This window comes from Dendropsophus ebraccatus, chromosome 2 (assembly GCF_027789765.1).
Source record: "Dendropsophus ebraccatus isolate aDenEbr1 chromosome 2, aDenEbr1.pat, whole genome shotgun sequence".
In the NCBI taxonomy this organism is placed as follows: domain Eukaryota; kingdom Metazoa; phylum Chordata; class Amphibia; order Anura; family Hylidae; genus Dendropsophus; species Dendropsophus ebraccatus.
The window spans coordinates 182,852,089-182,864,389 of record NC_091455.1 but is presented as its reverse complement, the minus strand read 5'-3'; the positions used below and the strand labels follow the sequence as shown (position 1 = coordinate 182,864,389).

At 42.8% G+C, this 12,301-nt stretch overlaps 1 protein-coding gene across 4 annotated transcripts in view; it reads left to right on the top strand.

The window, feature by feature from the left end:
- Positions 1–4,633: 4,633 nt before the first annotated feature.
- The window catches only part of XYLB (xylulokinase), a 124,295-nt gene continuing 116,627 nt past the window's right edge, over positions 4,634–12,301 (top strand). For 2 of the 4 annotated variants that reach the window (XR_011361945.1, XM_069960489.1), the window contains exons 1-4: positions 4,634–4,914; positions 7,204–7,286; positions 9,811–9,880; positions 10,717–10,797. Coding sequence is in view for 3 of the 4 variants with exons in the window: in XM_069960489.1 (XP_069816590.1) it covers positions 4,867–4,914; positions 7,204–7,286; positions 9,811–9,880; positions 10,717–10,797 (282 nt within the window). In the remaining variant the exon portion in view is untranslated. Of the gene's footprint in view, positions 4,915–5,700; positions 5,886–7,203; positions 7,287–9,810; positions 9,881–10,716; positions 10,798–12,301 lie in introns of those variants that run through there. The other 2 variants (XM_069960487.1, XM_069960488.1) reach the window with 2 other exon arrangements.

The window sequence follows — 12,301 nt, the reverse complement described above, 5'->3', positions numbered from 1 at the left end:
AGAAGTATATAGACCTCCTGTGTGCTGCCCCAGTTGTATATAGACCCCCTGTGTGCTGCCCCCAGTTGTATATACCCCCTGTGTGCTCCCCCACTAGTATATAGGCCCCCTGTGTGCTCCCTCAGGGGTATTTAGCCCCCTGTGTGCTCCCCCACTTGGATACAGACCCCTGTGTGCTCCCCCAGTTATATATAGACCACCTGTGTGCCTCACAAGTAGTATATAGACCCCCTGTATGTTCTCCCAGTAGTATATAGACCCCCTGTGTGCCCCACCAGTAGTATATAGACCCCTGTGTGCTCCCCCAGTAGTATATAGCCCCCCTGTGTGCTCCCCCACTTGGATATAGACCTCCTGTGTGCTCTCCAAGTTGTATATAGCCCCCATTCTGCTGCCCCAAGTAGTATATAGACCCCCTGTGTGCTGCCCCCAGTAGTATATAGACCCCTCTGTGAAGCCCCAGTAGTCTATAGCCCCACTGTTTGCTCCCCCTGTTATATAACCCCCCTGTGTGCTCCCCCCATTTATATAGACCCCCGATGTGTGCTCCCCCAGTTAAACAGACCCCTGTGTGCTCCCCCTCCCATATAGTATATAACACAATAAAACAAACACTTATACTCACCTGGGTCCGGGTGTCTCCTCTTCTTTTCACTCTTGTGGCCGCAGGAAGGGTTTTCCCTGTGATCACAAGAGGCCGCACTCCCCTTGTCCTGGCACCGATGCTCCAGTGATGTCACTGGAGTGCCGGCACCACAAGGACAAAGCTGCCACTTGTGACCGCAGGGAAAACCCTTCCTGCGGCCACAAGAGTGACAGACAGGAAGGGGGCCAATTTCTCCCGCCCTGTCAGTGCTGCTGCATGTAACTATGAGCTCTCATTACGAGTGCTCATAGTTACAGTTCAGATGGCAGCAGCAAGCGGGGCAGCGACCCTGTCCAGCGGTCTTGAGCACAAGAGCGGGGCGTGGGGGCCCCCCTGGATGTTGGGGGCCCCAAGCGATCGCTTGGGGTGCTTGGTGCCAAAGACCGCCACTGTATATATATATATATATATATATATATATATATATTTATTTATTTATTTATTTTTTTTCATTAGGTCTCTTCATATGGCTTTATTACAACTTTATTTGAAATTGATATGTAAAAGGGCATCCATAGAGGTGTTTGGGAACTTAAAGGGGAACTCCGGCAGAAAAAAAGATCTTCCAAATCAACTAGTGTCAGAAAGTTATATAGATTTATAATTTACTTCTACAGTGGTGCCTTGGATTACGAGCATAATTCATTTGGAAAACTGCTTGTAATCCAAATTACTCTTAAACCAAAGCAAATTTCCCCATAAGAAATCATTGAAATGCAGACAACTGGTTCCACACCCTAAAAATAATTATGTTTAATTTGGAATAACATGTAAAACAGATGAAACAATTATTTAGAAACAGCTGAATATGTGATAAGTTACTGTACAGTATAACAATCAGCATGTGGAGTATAATGTATAGTAAGTGCATAAATCTGAAAAACAGCAGCAGTTTGTAGATACAGGATGGAACTGCAGATCCCCATAATGCAGGAGCGTAGTACAACAGGCTAGAATAGAGTGTGAATGGCTGAGTGTGAGTGCAGGAACATTATAGCAGCAGTGTGTATAGCTGAGTGTAAGTGCAGGCACATAGCAGCAGTGTGTATAGCTGGGTGTAAGGGCAAGCACATTATAGCAGCAGTGTGAATGGCTGAGTGTAAGTGCAGGCACATAGCAGCAGTGTGTATAGCTGGGTGTAAGGGCAAGCACATTATAGCATCAGTGTGAATGGCTGAGTGTGAGTGCAGGCACATTATAGCAGCAGCAGTGTGTATAGCTGAGTGTTAATGCAGGCAGATTATAGCAGGAATGGAGAGGATGGGAAACACAAGGGCTAATACAGACTGCAGGGAGCATGAAGGAATGAGCAGGGCAGATGTGGGCACATACATGCAGCGCTCTCTGTCCGGGGAGAGAGGGGTTACAGCTATGAAGCGATTACCTCCACAGTCTTGTCTCCTGATGCAAGCCCCAGCCTGAAGTGGATCTGCTATGATTTGGAAGGTGAGGGAGACTTCCTGTGTCAGTGTATAGTGCTGTAGACCCCGCTATGCAGACCATGCCCCTCCCCGCTTCCCCTCCCACCCAGTACAGGGAGCTCTTACACCAAAGCAAAGTTATAATTTTGAAAAAACTGTGAGCTCTTCTTGCAAAGCGCACTCAATCCAAGTTACTCAAGGTACCACTGTATTTAAAAATCTCAATCTTCCAGTATTTATTAGCTGCTGTATGACCTGCAGGATTCTTCGTAGTGTGATACAGTGCTCTCTGGTGCCAGAAGTAACTTACAAATTTAAATAACCTTTTGACACTAGTTGATTTGTTAGAAAAAAAATCTTTTCACTGGAATATCCCTTTATCTGGCATTTCTAATGTATTTAAAAACCTCCATGTTTTTGTTAGATCCTTTAGAGTGGTAATACAGTAATTTTAGACTCTCAATGCTAATATTGAGCCCCTGACAGTCCTCACTCTCTCCATTTCAGCAGATAGGATAAAAACTGGGCTGTTTGGCAGTGTATTCAGACCAAAAGAGCCAATTTTTGACACCCTGGGACTGCTGGTAACTGTCTCTTCCCCATAGAAAACCCCTCCTGATCTAGACAGTTCCTGTCATGGACAGAGGTGGCAGCAGAGAGCGCTGTGTCAGACTGAAAAGAATACACCACTTCCTGCAGGACATACAGCAGCTGATAAGTACTGGAAGACTGGAGATTTTTAAATAGAAGAAATATACAAATTTGTATAACTTCAGCTGATATAAAAACATTTTTCTCCAGAGTCTCCCTTTAAACAAGGTAACAATTAGTACATAATGTTTTTATACATTTTAGTCTACACACAGAGCTGGTGTCAGAGAAATATAACGTTTAGCACTCCATGTCCAGCTCTATCCAATAACTGTACATTTTAAATTCTGAATGGATTAAATACAGGCAACACTAAAAGAGACAAACCTTTCATTTAAAATAATAAGAAAGACGCCAGCCGGATGTTAATTGAAAGACTCTATAGTAATATATGCACTTAAGATGTATACATACACAGCAGTTTGTGGTGCTTTTTTTGTCACAATACAACATGCACTTCTGAATAGGACTTCAAAAATACCAGGAAAAAATGCTGTACAACACAATAGTAAACTCTGCCAAAAACAAGTGCTTGGTGTTTCTTTTAGGCTATGTTCACACAATGCATTGAAGTCAGGGGATTCCTGGACAGAGTGTATACACATTGGGGGAGATTCAACCAATCAGATTCCACCTTTCATTCCTCACAGATTCTTTGAAAATGAAAGGTGGAATCTGATTGGTTGCTAGGGGCAACTGAGCCAATTATACTTTACACCATGTTTAATAAATCTCCCCCATAGTATACACTCCGGCCCAGGATTCCAACCGGCCGCACGAGAAACTGACATGTCAGTTTTGTGCGGCTGCTATTCATTGAATACCTGTCAGTTTACAAAATGAAGAGTGCGGCTCTGGACGCACTTTTCATTGTGTGCAATGGTGAATTGGGATGCCCTGTGCGCGCCCGCATCCCAATTCAACAGAAATGAAGTTCATCTGGCCGGTACTGCAGTACTGGCCAGGATGATCTTCCCTGACACCGACTGTTCTGTGACCCGACCGGGTCACAGAATGGACGGTGTTTCACATAGAGTGAACCTGGCCTTATAGTGCGGAGAAAAAAGCCATTGTGATATTATCCTTCATTTGTAAATATTTATGATTTTTTTTAGGTGAAAATGATTCCAGAAATAATGTTAGTATAGCGCCACCTACTGCTACTTTTCAATAACTCCCCTGTGTCCACCTCATTAAATGTAGAGATGGACATGCTTGCTTCTCTCTTTTCTTCACTGGTTATGTAATCCCTGGTTCAGGGAGCAGAATACCTTGGAAGCTGCTGTATCTTGTCTGTTTGGAGGAGGAGAATCTACTAAATCTACTTAGCAAGACTAAGCAAAAGAAATAGTAGGTGGCGCTATAATAACATTATTCCTGAAAGATCTTGTGACATCAGGATGAATGTAAAAACTCAAAGAATAAGAGGACACAGTGAGAGGTTGGTTGGGGGAAAGATCAGAAACAACATGAGAAAATAATACTTTACTGAAAGAGTAGTAGATGCTTGGAACAAACTTCCGGCACATGTGGTTGGTAAATGTACAGTAACTAAATTTGCACCTGCCTGGGATAAACATATATAATATGTAAAGAAATAGTAAAAAAGGCAGACTAGATGCACCAAGTGGTCTTTTTCGGCTGACAATCTTCTATGTTTCTATGTCCCAGTGAGTGTGACTTCTCATACTGTGAATGTGTATGAGGGGAGTGACCCGTATGACAACAATGGTTCCCCTCTTCTCCGCCTTGTTCCGCTCCACCCCCAGGAACAAGCAGGTTTTGTTTGTTGCGGAGAATATGAGTGTGTGACACTGCTGCGTGCAGCAAGCAGTCCATGAGCATAGCTGTAGTGAGCGTGTGAGCCTGTGCTGCACTCCATGACACTGACATGTGAGAAGCAGGAAGGAAGCTCAGCACAGGAAATGAGGGCTCATGGCTGAGGAGGGATCCTGTGCAGGCTGAGGAGGGATCCTGGGCAGGCTGGGGCTCCTCTCCAAATAAACCCTATTACTAGTCACACTTGGTACATGTCATCCTTTAACTAAAACAAACTGGAGCACAACTGGTTAATGATTGACTGTATTGTAGCAGCTGCACAGTGCAGGACAGGGCGACAGACAGAGGAAGCTGTAAGGATCCTGTGCAATGGACTCTGCTTCATATTACCTGGGGTTTGACTTCAGCACTCAGCAGGTAATAGGCATCTACAGTGTTATATACTATGCAGAGCAGTGTAGCAGAGCCGTGTCTTGTTGCACTTAGTGTTGTTTAGCGCTGCTACATCTGTTATGTATACTAAGGGGGAGATAAATCAAACTGGTGTAAAGTAGAATTGTCTTAGTTGCCCCTAGCAACCAATCAGATTCCACTTTTCTTTCCTCACAGACTCTTTGGAAAATGAAAGGTGGAATCTGATTGGTTGCTAGGGGCAATTGAGCCAATTCTACTCTACACCAGTTTGATAAATCTCCCCCTAATGCTGCGTTTACACGAAGCGATAATTCGCCCAATCGTTTAACGATTTTGAACCAACAACTTGGTTTTTATAGCGATCAGCGTTTAGATGAATTAGTCGTTAGAAAATCAGTTAGAAAAATCGTTATTGCGATCGTTTTTAAGATCGCTTAAGCCCATCTTTCACATAGGGTGAATCTTTGAAAGACTGTTTACACGAAGCGATCTGCGAATTTTTAGCGAGAGACGATTTGAGGACATGTTGAAAGATGAAAATTAACAATTTCTCGCTCGACGCTTGATCGTTCGCTGTGTTTAAACGGATCGATTATCGCTTAAATGCGATCGTTATTGCGAAAATTCGAGCGATAATCGTTCCGTGTTAACGCAGCATTAGTGTAGCACATGATACATCAGCTCCCGTGGCAACACATCTGTATACACCAGTGCAGCATTGAAGAAATCCTTGGACTTTCTACCTCTTTGCTCCGTGTCGGTGCTTGTGCTCTGTTGTGTAGTCATATTGTGCACTGTATTTCCTTTGGTGCGATAAAACCAGAGCTTCTATAGCAATGCATATACCGCAGTCCTGTGTGCAGGAAAACATTCGTATGTAACATTGGTGGTGTGGACACCTCCATAGAACTACATTGGCTCCATAGTCTGCACCTTCTTCACATAAACAGAATATGGATGCAGCACATGGTGAAGTATATGACGCCTCATCCATTGCTCCACTGACTGTCTCTTTGACGTGTGTAGCTATTTCTATGTATTTGCTGTAACTTGATGTGATCTTATACGGAGACTTAGGGGACCCCCTACCAAAATGTGGGGTTTCAGTCTTTAGTTTGCCATCATGGGATTCAGAGTATATCTATGGGTTGCGAAGGGCAAAGTAGCTGTTCTGTATATGTGTTATAGGCCTGCCACTCGCTCTGGACATTGTTGTCTTATGTTTGATCCCCCATACAACCTTACCCCTTGATAAATTCCTGTGCATACCCCAGGCAGTCTATGGCTATGTTCCTACTTCGGGAACATATCTGGTAATGGCGGACGCCTTGTTTAATAGATGATCATGATCATTATTAGTGGCTGTGTACCCACAATCTGCCCCCCCCCCCCCCCAACTGCTTGTACCTTCGGATAGCTTCTTTTAATCCAAGATCTGCCCTGGGGTTCGTTCGGCAGGTGATGCAGCTATTATCCTAAATAACAACTTTTAAACTTGCAGCCCTGTGTCAAATTGGCGTGGCCTAGAGTACCCGTGCCCTAGGCCTGCGACGCCCCTCAATCCCTCCTTCCTGCCCTCTTCACCATAAGGAACACACCCAGGCAGGATTTCTCCTGTTCATTACCTGTCTGAACACTGCACATGTGTTGGATCATTAAGGCCATGTGCAGTGTTCAGACAAGTGATGATTAGGAGAAACTGTACCCAGGGGCATTCCTAATGATGAAGAGGGCGGTCAGGAGGGACAGAGAGGCGGTGCAGGACTAGGGCACAGACACTCTAGGCCACTGCAGTTTGACACAGGGCTGCAAGTTTACAAATTGTTTTTAGGACAATAACTGCATCACCTGCCGAACGGACCCCAGGACAAATCTTGGATTAAAATAAGCTATCTGAAGGTACAAGTGGTTTGGAGGGGCAGACTGTGGGTACAGAGTCACTTTAACAAGATGGCCACCTTTACCCGATATGTTCCTGAAGTGGAAACATAGCCAATGACTGATCTAACATGACATAGGGAAAATAGGAATTCAAGACTGAATGTGGCAAATATCCTATTGTTCTACGTACCATGGTATTCTATCACTTTATTCCATGTTTTTTTTTTATTTTTTGCTACTACTTTTGGCAATCTTAGGAATGAATCAGTGAGCTGCTCCAACTAATTTCAATGGGACTTATTTTGTTAATCAAAATATTTTGCAGTTGAGCTTCCTGTTTCATTGTGAGTGTACTATGAAGAGTGTTGTGTGTGCGTCCATTAATAGAGCGTTCTTGTTTTTATTCTGCAGTTAAAGGTTATTGCTGTCAATGAACAACTGCTGGTTGTCTACGAGGACAATGTTCACTTTGATAAAGATCTTCCCGAGTTTGGGTGAGTACTGCCCCTTAGTTTGAAGAGCTTTAGGAAAACAAAAAGAAAAAAGAATAGGTTATTTTTAGATACAAGATTCGTGAATAAGTTAAAGTGAATCTGTCAGCTGGAATTCATGTTGCAAACTGCTGACACTGTTAGATAGCTATTAGGTCATGGAGACACATGGTACCTTTCATATATCCAGCTGTGCTTCCATAAAGTAGAAAAGTGCTTTTATTGTCCAGTGCCAAACAGGCTGTCCAAAACACCTGAAATAATGAGGGCTGTAACAAAACCTCCATCCCCCGTTCATTCCTGAATTGTTAAACTCCTTAGTGACCGCTGATGTGGCTTTTTACCATCGCTGATGTGGTGGTCACTGATGGGCCTTATTCTGATCCCATCAGTATGCTCTTGCATTGGCATTACGGGAGATCAGCTGTCAGTATGACAGGTGATAATTTGCTGTATCTACCTGGAGCTGACAATCCTCTGAGAATCCTTTTATCATTGTATGGTGGTATTATTTGTTTACTCTGTGGAGATATTATTGGATCACTATATAGTATGGCATATGGCATTATTTGGTCACGGTATGGCTATATTAGTCATTTTAGGGCAGTAGTATTTGGATACTGTATGGTGGCATTATTTGGTCAATGTATGAAGGTATGGTGGTTTTATTTTGTTTATTCCATTGCTGTATGATGGTATGATTTGGTCATTGTGTGCAATATTAAGTCTTTAGATTGATATAGTTCTTAAATTCTAATTCTAAGAATTAAATAGGATTAGAGATGAGCGAACCTTGAGCATGCTCGAGTCCATCCGAACCCGAACTTTCGGCATTTGATTAGCGGTGGCTGCTGAATTTGGATAAAGCCCTAAGGCTATGTGGAAAACATGGATATGTCATTGGCTGTATCCATGTTTTCCAGACAACCTTAGAGCTTTATCCAAGTTTAGCAGCCACCGCTAATCAAATGCCGATCGTTCGGGTTCGGATGGACTCGAACCCGAACCCGGTTAGCTCATCTCTAAAAAGGATATGTAAGATATAAAAAGGCCCAAACTAGCTGTGGGACCAAGGGGTTAACTGAGGGTCAGCTGAAGCTTTTTCTAGTTTCTGGAAGCACAGACAGATATATGAAAGATACCATGTGTCTCCTTAACCTAACAGCTATCTAACAGTGTCAGCAGTTATGGAATCCCAAAGGGGAACTCCAGCGACTTTTAAAAACTGTCAGTAAGCAGGGGCAGGGGGTTACATAATAACCAAGCACTACTTACCTCTGCCCGTGCCTGTGAAGCACCGGTCCACAGGCCTCCGCCCCCCACCAGACCCCGTTGATGGACAGCCTGCTCAGCCAATCTGTAACGGGCTGCAATTATTGTTGGAAAAGACAATAACGGGGGGAACATAATAACCACCACGTCTCACCCGTCTCCGTGCCTGTCCAGCACTTGATCACTGCCCACGGCCCCCCGCTGGGATCTTCTTCCCACCCGACGTCATGACCCAGCTGATGGACAGCCTGCTCAGCCAATCAGTGACTGGAGCAGCTGTTTGCCTCAGTCGCTGACTGGTTGAGCAGGTTTTCAATCAGCTAGGTCGTGACGTCGGGTGAGAAAAAGATCCCAGAATCCGACGGGGGCCCAGGGCAGCGATCCGGTGCTGGACAGGCACGGGGAAGGGTGAGAAGTGGTGGTTATTATGTTCCCCCTGTGCCCCTGCCTTTTCCAACAATAATAACACATTACATGTCGGTGTAATAACACAGATACTGGTTCTAGTCACAGGGAGAGTGGCCATGTCTGGGACTAGATCAGTTTTGTAACAATACATTATCTTCATTGACTGTCAGCTGATCTTTATGACAGTGTTACCTATAGATCATATTGTGTTATGCTTGTGTGGTAATGCTGTGATAGAAACCCTTAGATGTAAAAGGTACTCCAGAGGGGAAAAAAAAAAATATATATATATATATAATATATATATATATATATATATATATATATATATATATATATATATCTCTACAAATCTATCTACAGTTATACTAATTTGTAAATTACTTCTATTAAAACTCAAGTCTTCCAGTACTTATCAGCTGCTGTATGTCCTGCAGAAAGTGATGTATTCTTTGCAGTCTGACACAGTGCTCTCTGCTGCCATCTCTGTCCATGTCAGGAACTGTCCAATGCAGGATACATTTTCTATGGGCATTTGCTACCCTGGACAGTTCCTGACACAGACAGAGGTGGCAGCAGAGAGCACTGTTTCAGATCGGAAAGAATACCCCACTTCCTGTATGACATTCAGCAACTGATAAGTACTGGAAAACCTGAGAATTGCCAATAAAACAAATTTGTTAGTTAAATAGAAAAATAATTTGCAAATCTTTTTAATTTTTTAAACCAGTAGATGTATTTTTTTCCCTCTGGAGTGCCCCTTTAATGTTTATTGTGCTTGCATTTATAAGCAATACATAGCTACACAGTTAAGGCACCCACCGTTATAATGTCTCTTTACTTGCAGAACACAAGGCGGTGTTAATGTCCATGGGGATAAGTTGACAGTAACCTCTCCAGTGTTAATGTGGCTTAAGGTAAGACATACTTTTTATATTGGTTGTGGTATTAGGTATAATAAATAAGTATAAATGTATGTGAAGTCACTGTATGGTGCTATTTTATTCATTCTGGGGGGCTGTTTTGACAACTGTATGGTGTACATTTTTGGCGGTATTATTTTGTCACTTTATGGTATTATTGGATCACTGTATGGCAGTATTACTTGATCACTGTATGGTGGCTTTATTTTTTATTATTGTACGATGATATTATTTTTTACCCTATGGAGTTATTATTGGATCACTATATAGTATGGCATATGGAATTATTTGGTCACTGTATGGCCATATTATTTGTTCATTATATGGCAGTATTGTTTGGATACTGTATGGTAGCATTATTTGGTCAATGTATGAAGGTATTATTGGGTCACTATATGGTGGCTTTATTTTGTTATTGCATGTATGGCAGTATTATTCCATCACTGTATGATGGTATTATTTGGATATTGTATGCAATATTAAGTCTTTTGATTGATATAGTTTTTAAATTCTAATTCTAAGCATTAAGTAGGATATGTAAGATATGAAAAGTGTAGCTGTGTGTCAGGTACCAATACAAGAAAGCCCACAAGATCAGTCAACAGCTGTTTGCTTGTGGATGGTCCCCAGGGGGAGATATTTCTGAGTAAACAGAGTAAAATCCAACTATATAATTTCTCTCTATAACTGTAACATTTCGAGGGTTTGTTCTGTATCAGGGATAAAGTAAAAGTGAATACTTTAATCTGTTAATTCCTGTGGTTTATCGGTAGGTTTTAACAGGATAAACGAAACGTATCTTCTCTGATCACTTATTTCTATCTGCACAGGCTCTAGCTTGTATCCTGGACAAAATGAAGACTTCTGGGTTCAGCTTTTCCAAAGTCAAAGCCTTGTCAGGAACGGGTCAGGTAAATGCAGGGCCTGCACTCTGCACCTGTGAAGGGGAAAGACTTTGGGGACTAATAATGACAATAGCTCATTATAACCTGTGTATAAAACAGCCCTTAAACCAGTTGTTATTTACAGAATATATATGAAATTGATGTACAGGGCTCAGTGCTGGAAGCCAAGCCCAGTATATCACCCATGCATGGTAAGTAGAGATCAGAGAATCTGAGAAAGCATGATGTACTACACCAGCACCACTCATTAAGGCTCATGATAATGGACAAGTTAGATTCTTTCAGTTTATTGAGTCCAGACACAAGTAAAAAGACATATATATATATATATTATATATATATAGTGTATATATATATATATATATATATATATATATATATATATATATACACGCATATACTTAGTAGACCACAGTATATTATTGCTGCAGAAATCTATAGCGTTGCTTACAGTGGCGGATTAAATGTACCCTGGGCCCCGGGCTGTCCACCCAACCTGGGCCCCCTGGGCCCCCCGGGCTGTCCCCCCCACCCTCCCCCCCCCCCCCCCCCCCCCCCAGCCACCCCAGCAGGCTGTGTGGGGTATATAAGAATACAGAGGTCTGAGGGGGATCAGTATATAGAAGTGACCCCAGAACATCACTAATAGGGGATAGGGGGGATGTTTTTGTTCTATCCCCTATTAGTGATGTTCTGGGGTCACTTCCCTGCACTGAGCCCCCACAGATCTATGTATTCTTATATGCCACAAAGAATCCAGTGTATAATGCACCTAGGACCAAACTACAACAGCTACATGCACTACAACTCCCAGCATGTACTGACAGTCTGCAGCCCTCATAATATGCTGGGAGTTGTAGTGCATGTAGCTGTTGTAGTTTGGTCCTAGTTTAAAAGTTTTCGCTAGTGTACTGTAGTGACCCCGGGGCTGTGTCAGTACACTACCGCAAACAAAACACTGACCCATTTAGACCCCAATGGTACACAGGCTCTGCACACTATAGGGCTGGGTTCACACTATGTATATTTCAGGCAGTATTTGGTCCTCATGTCAGGTCCTCATAGCAACCAAAACCAGGAGTGGATGGAAAACACAGAAAGGATCTGTTGACACAATGTTGTAATTGAGTGGATGGCCGTCATATAACAGTAAATAACGTCCATTATTTCAATATAACAGCCATTGTTTTAAAATAACAGCAAATATTTGCCATTAAATGGCGGCCATCCACTCAATTACAACATTGTGTGAACAGAGCCTTTCTGTGTTTTCTATCCACTCCTGGTTTTGGTTGCTATGAGGACCACAATACTGACTGAAATATACTGTGTGTGAACCCAGCCTATAAGTGATTACAGTGCAGTTACTAATGACTCACAGGTGACGTCTTCTCCGATTGCCGTCGCTCACTTTTTCCTTTCCTCTCTATTTGGCGCAGCATCATGAAGACTTCTCCGGCCCCAACTTAACTGCAGGCGGGGAGCTGGGGGTGACTGGGGAAGGGAGGCA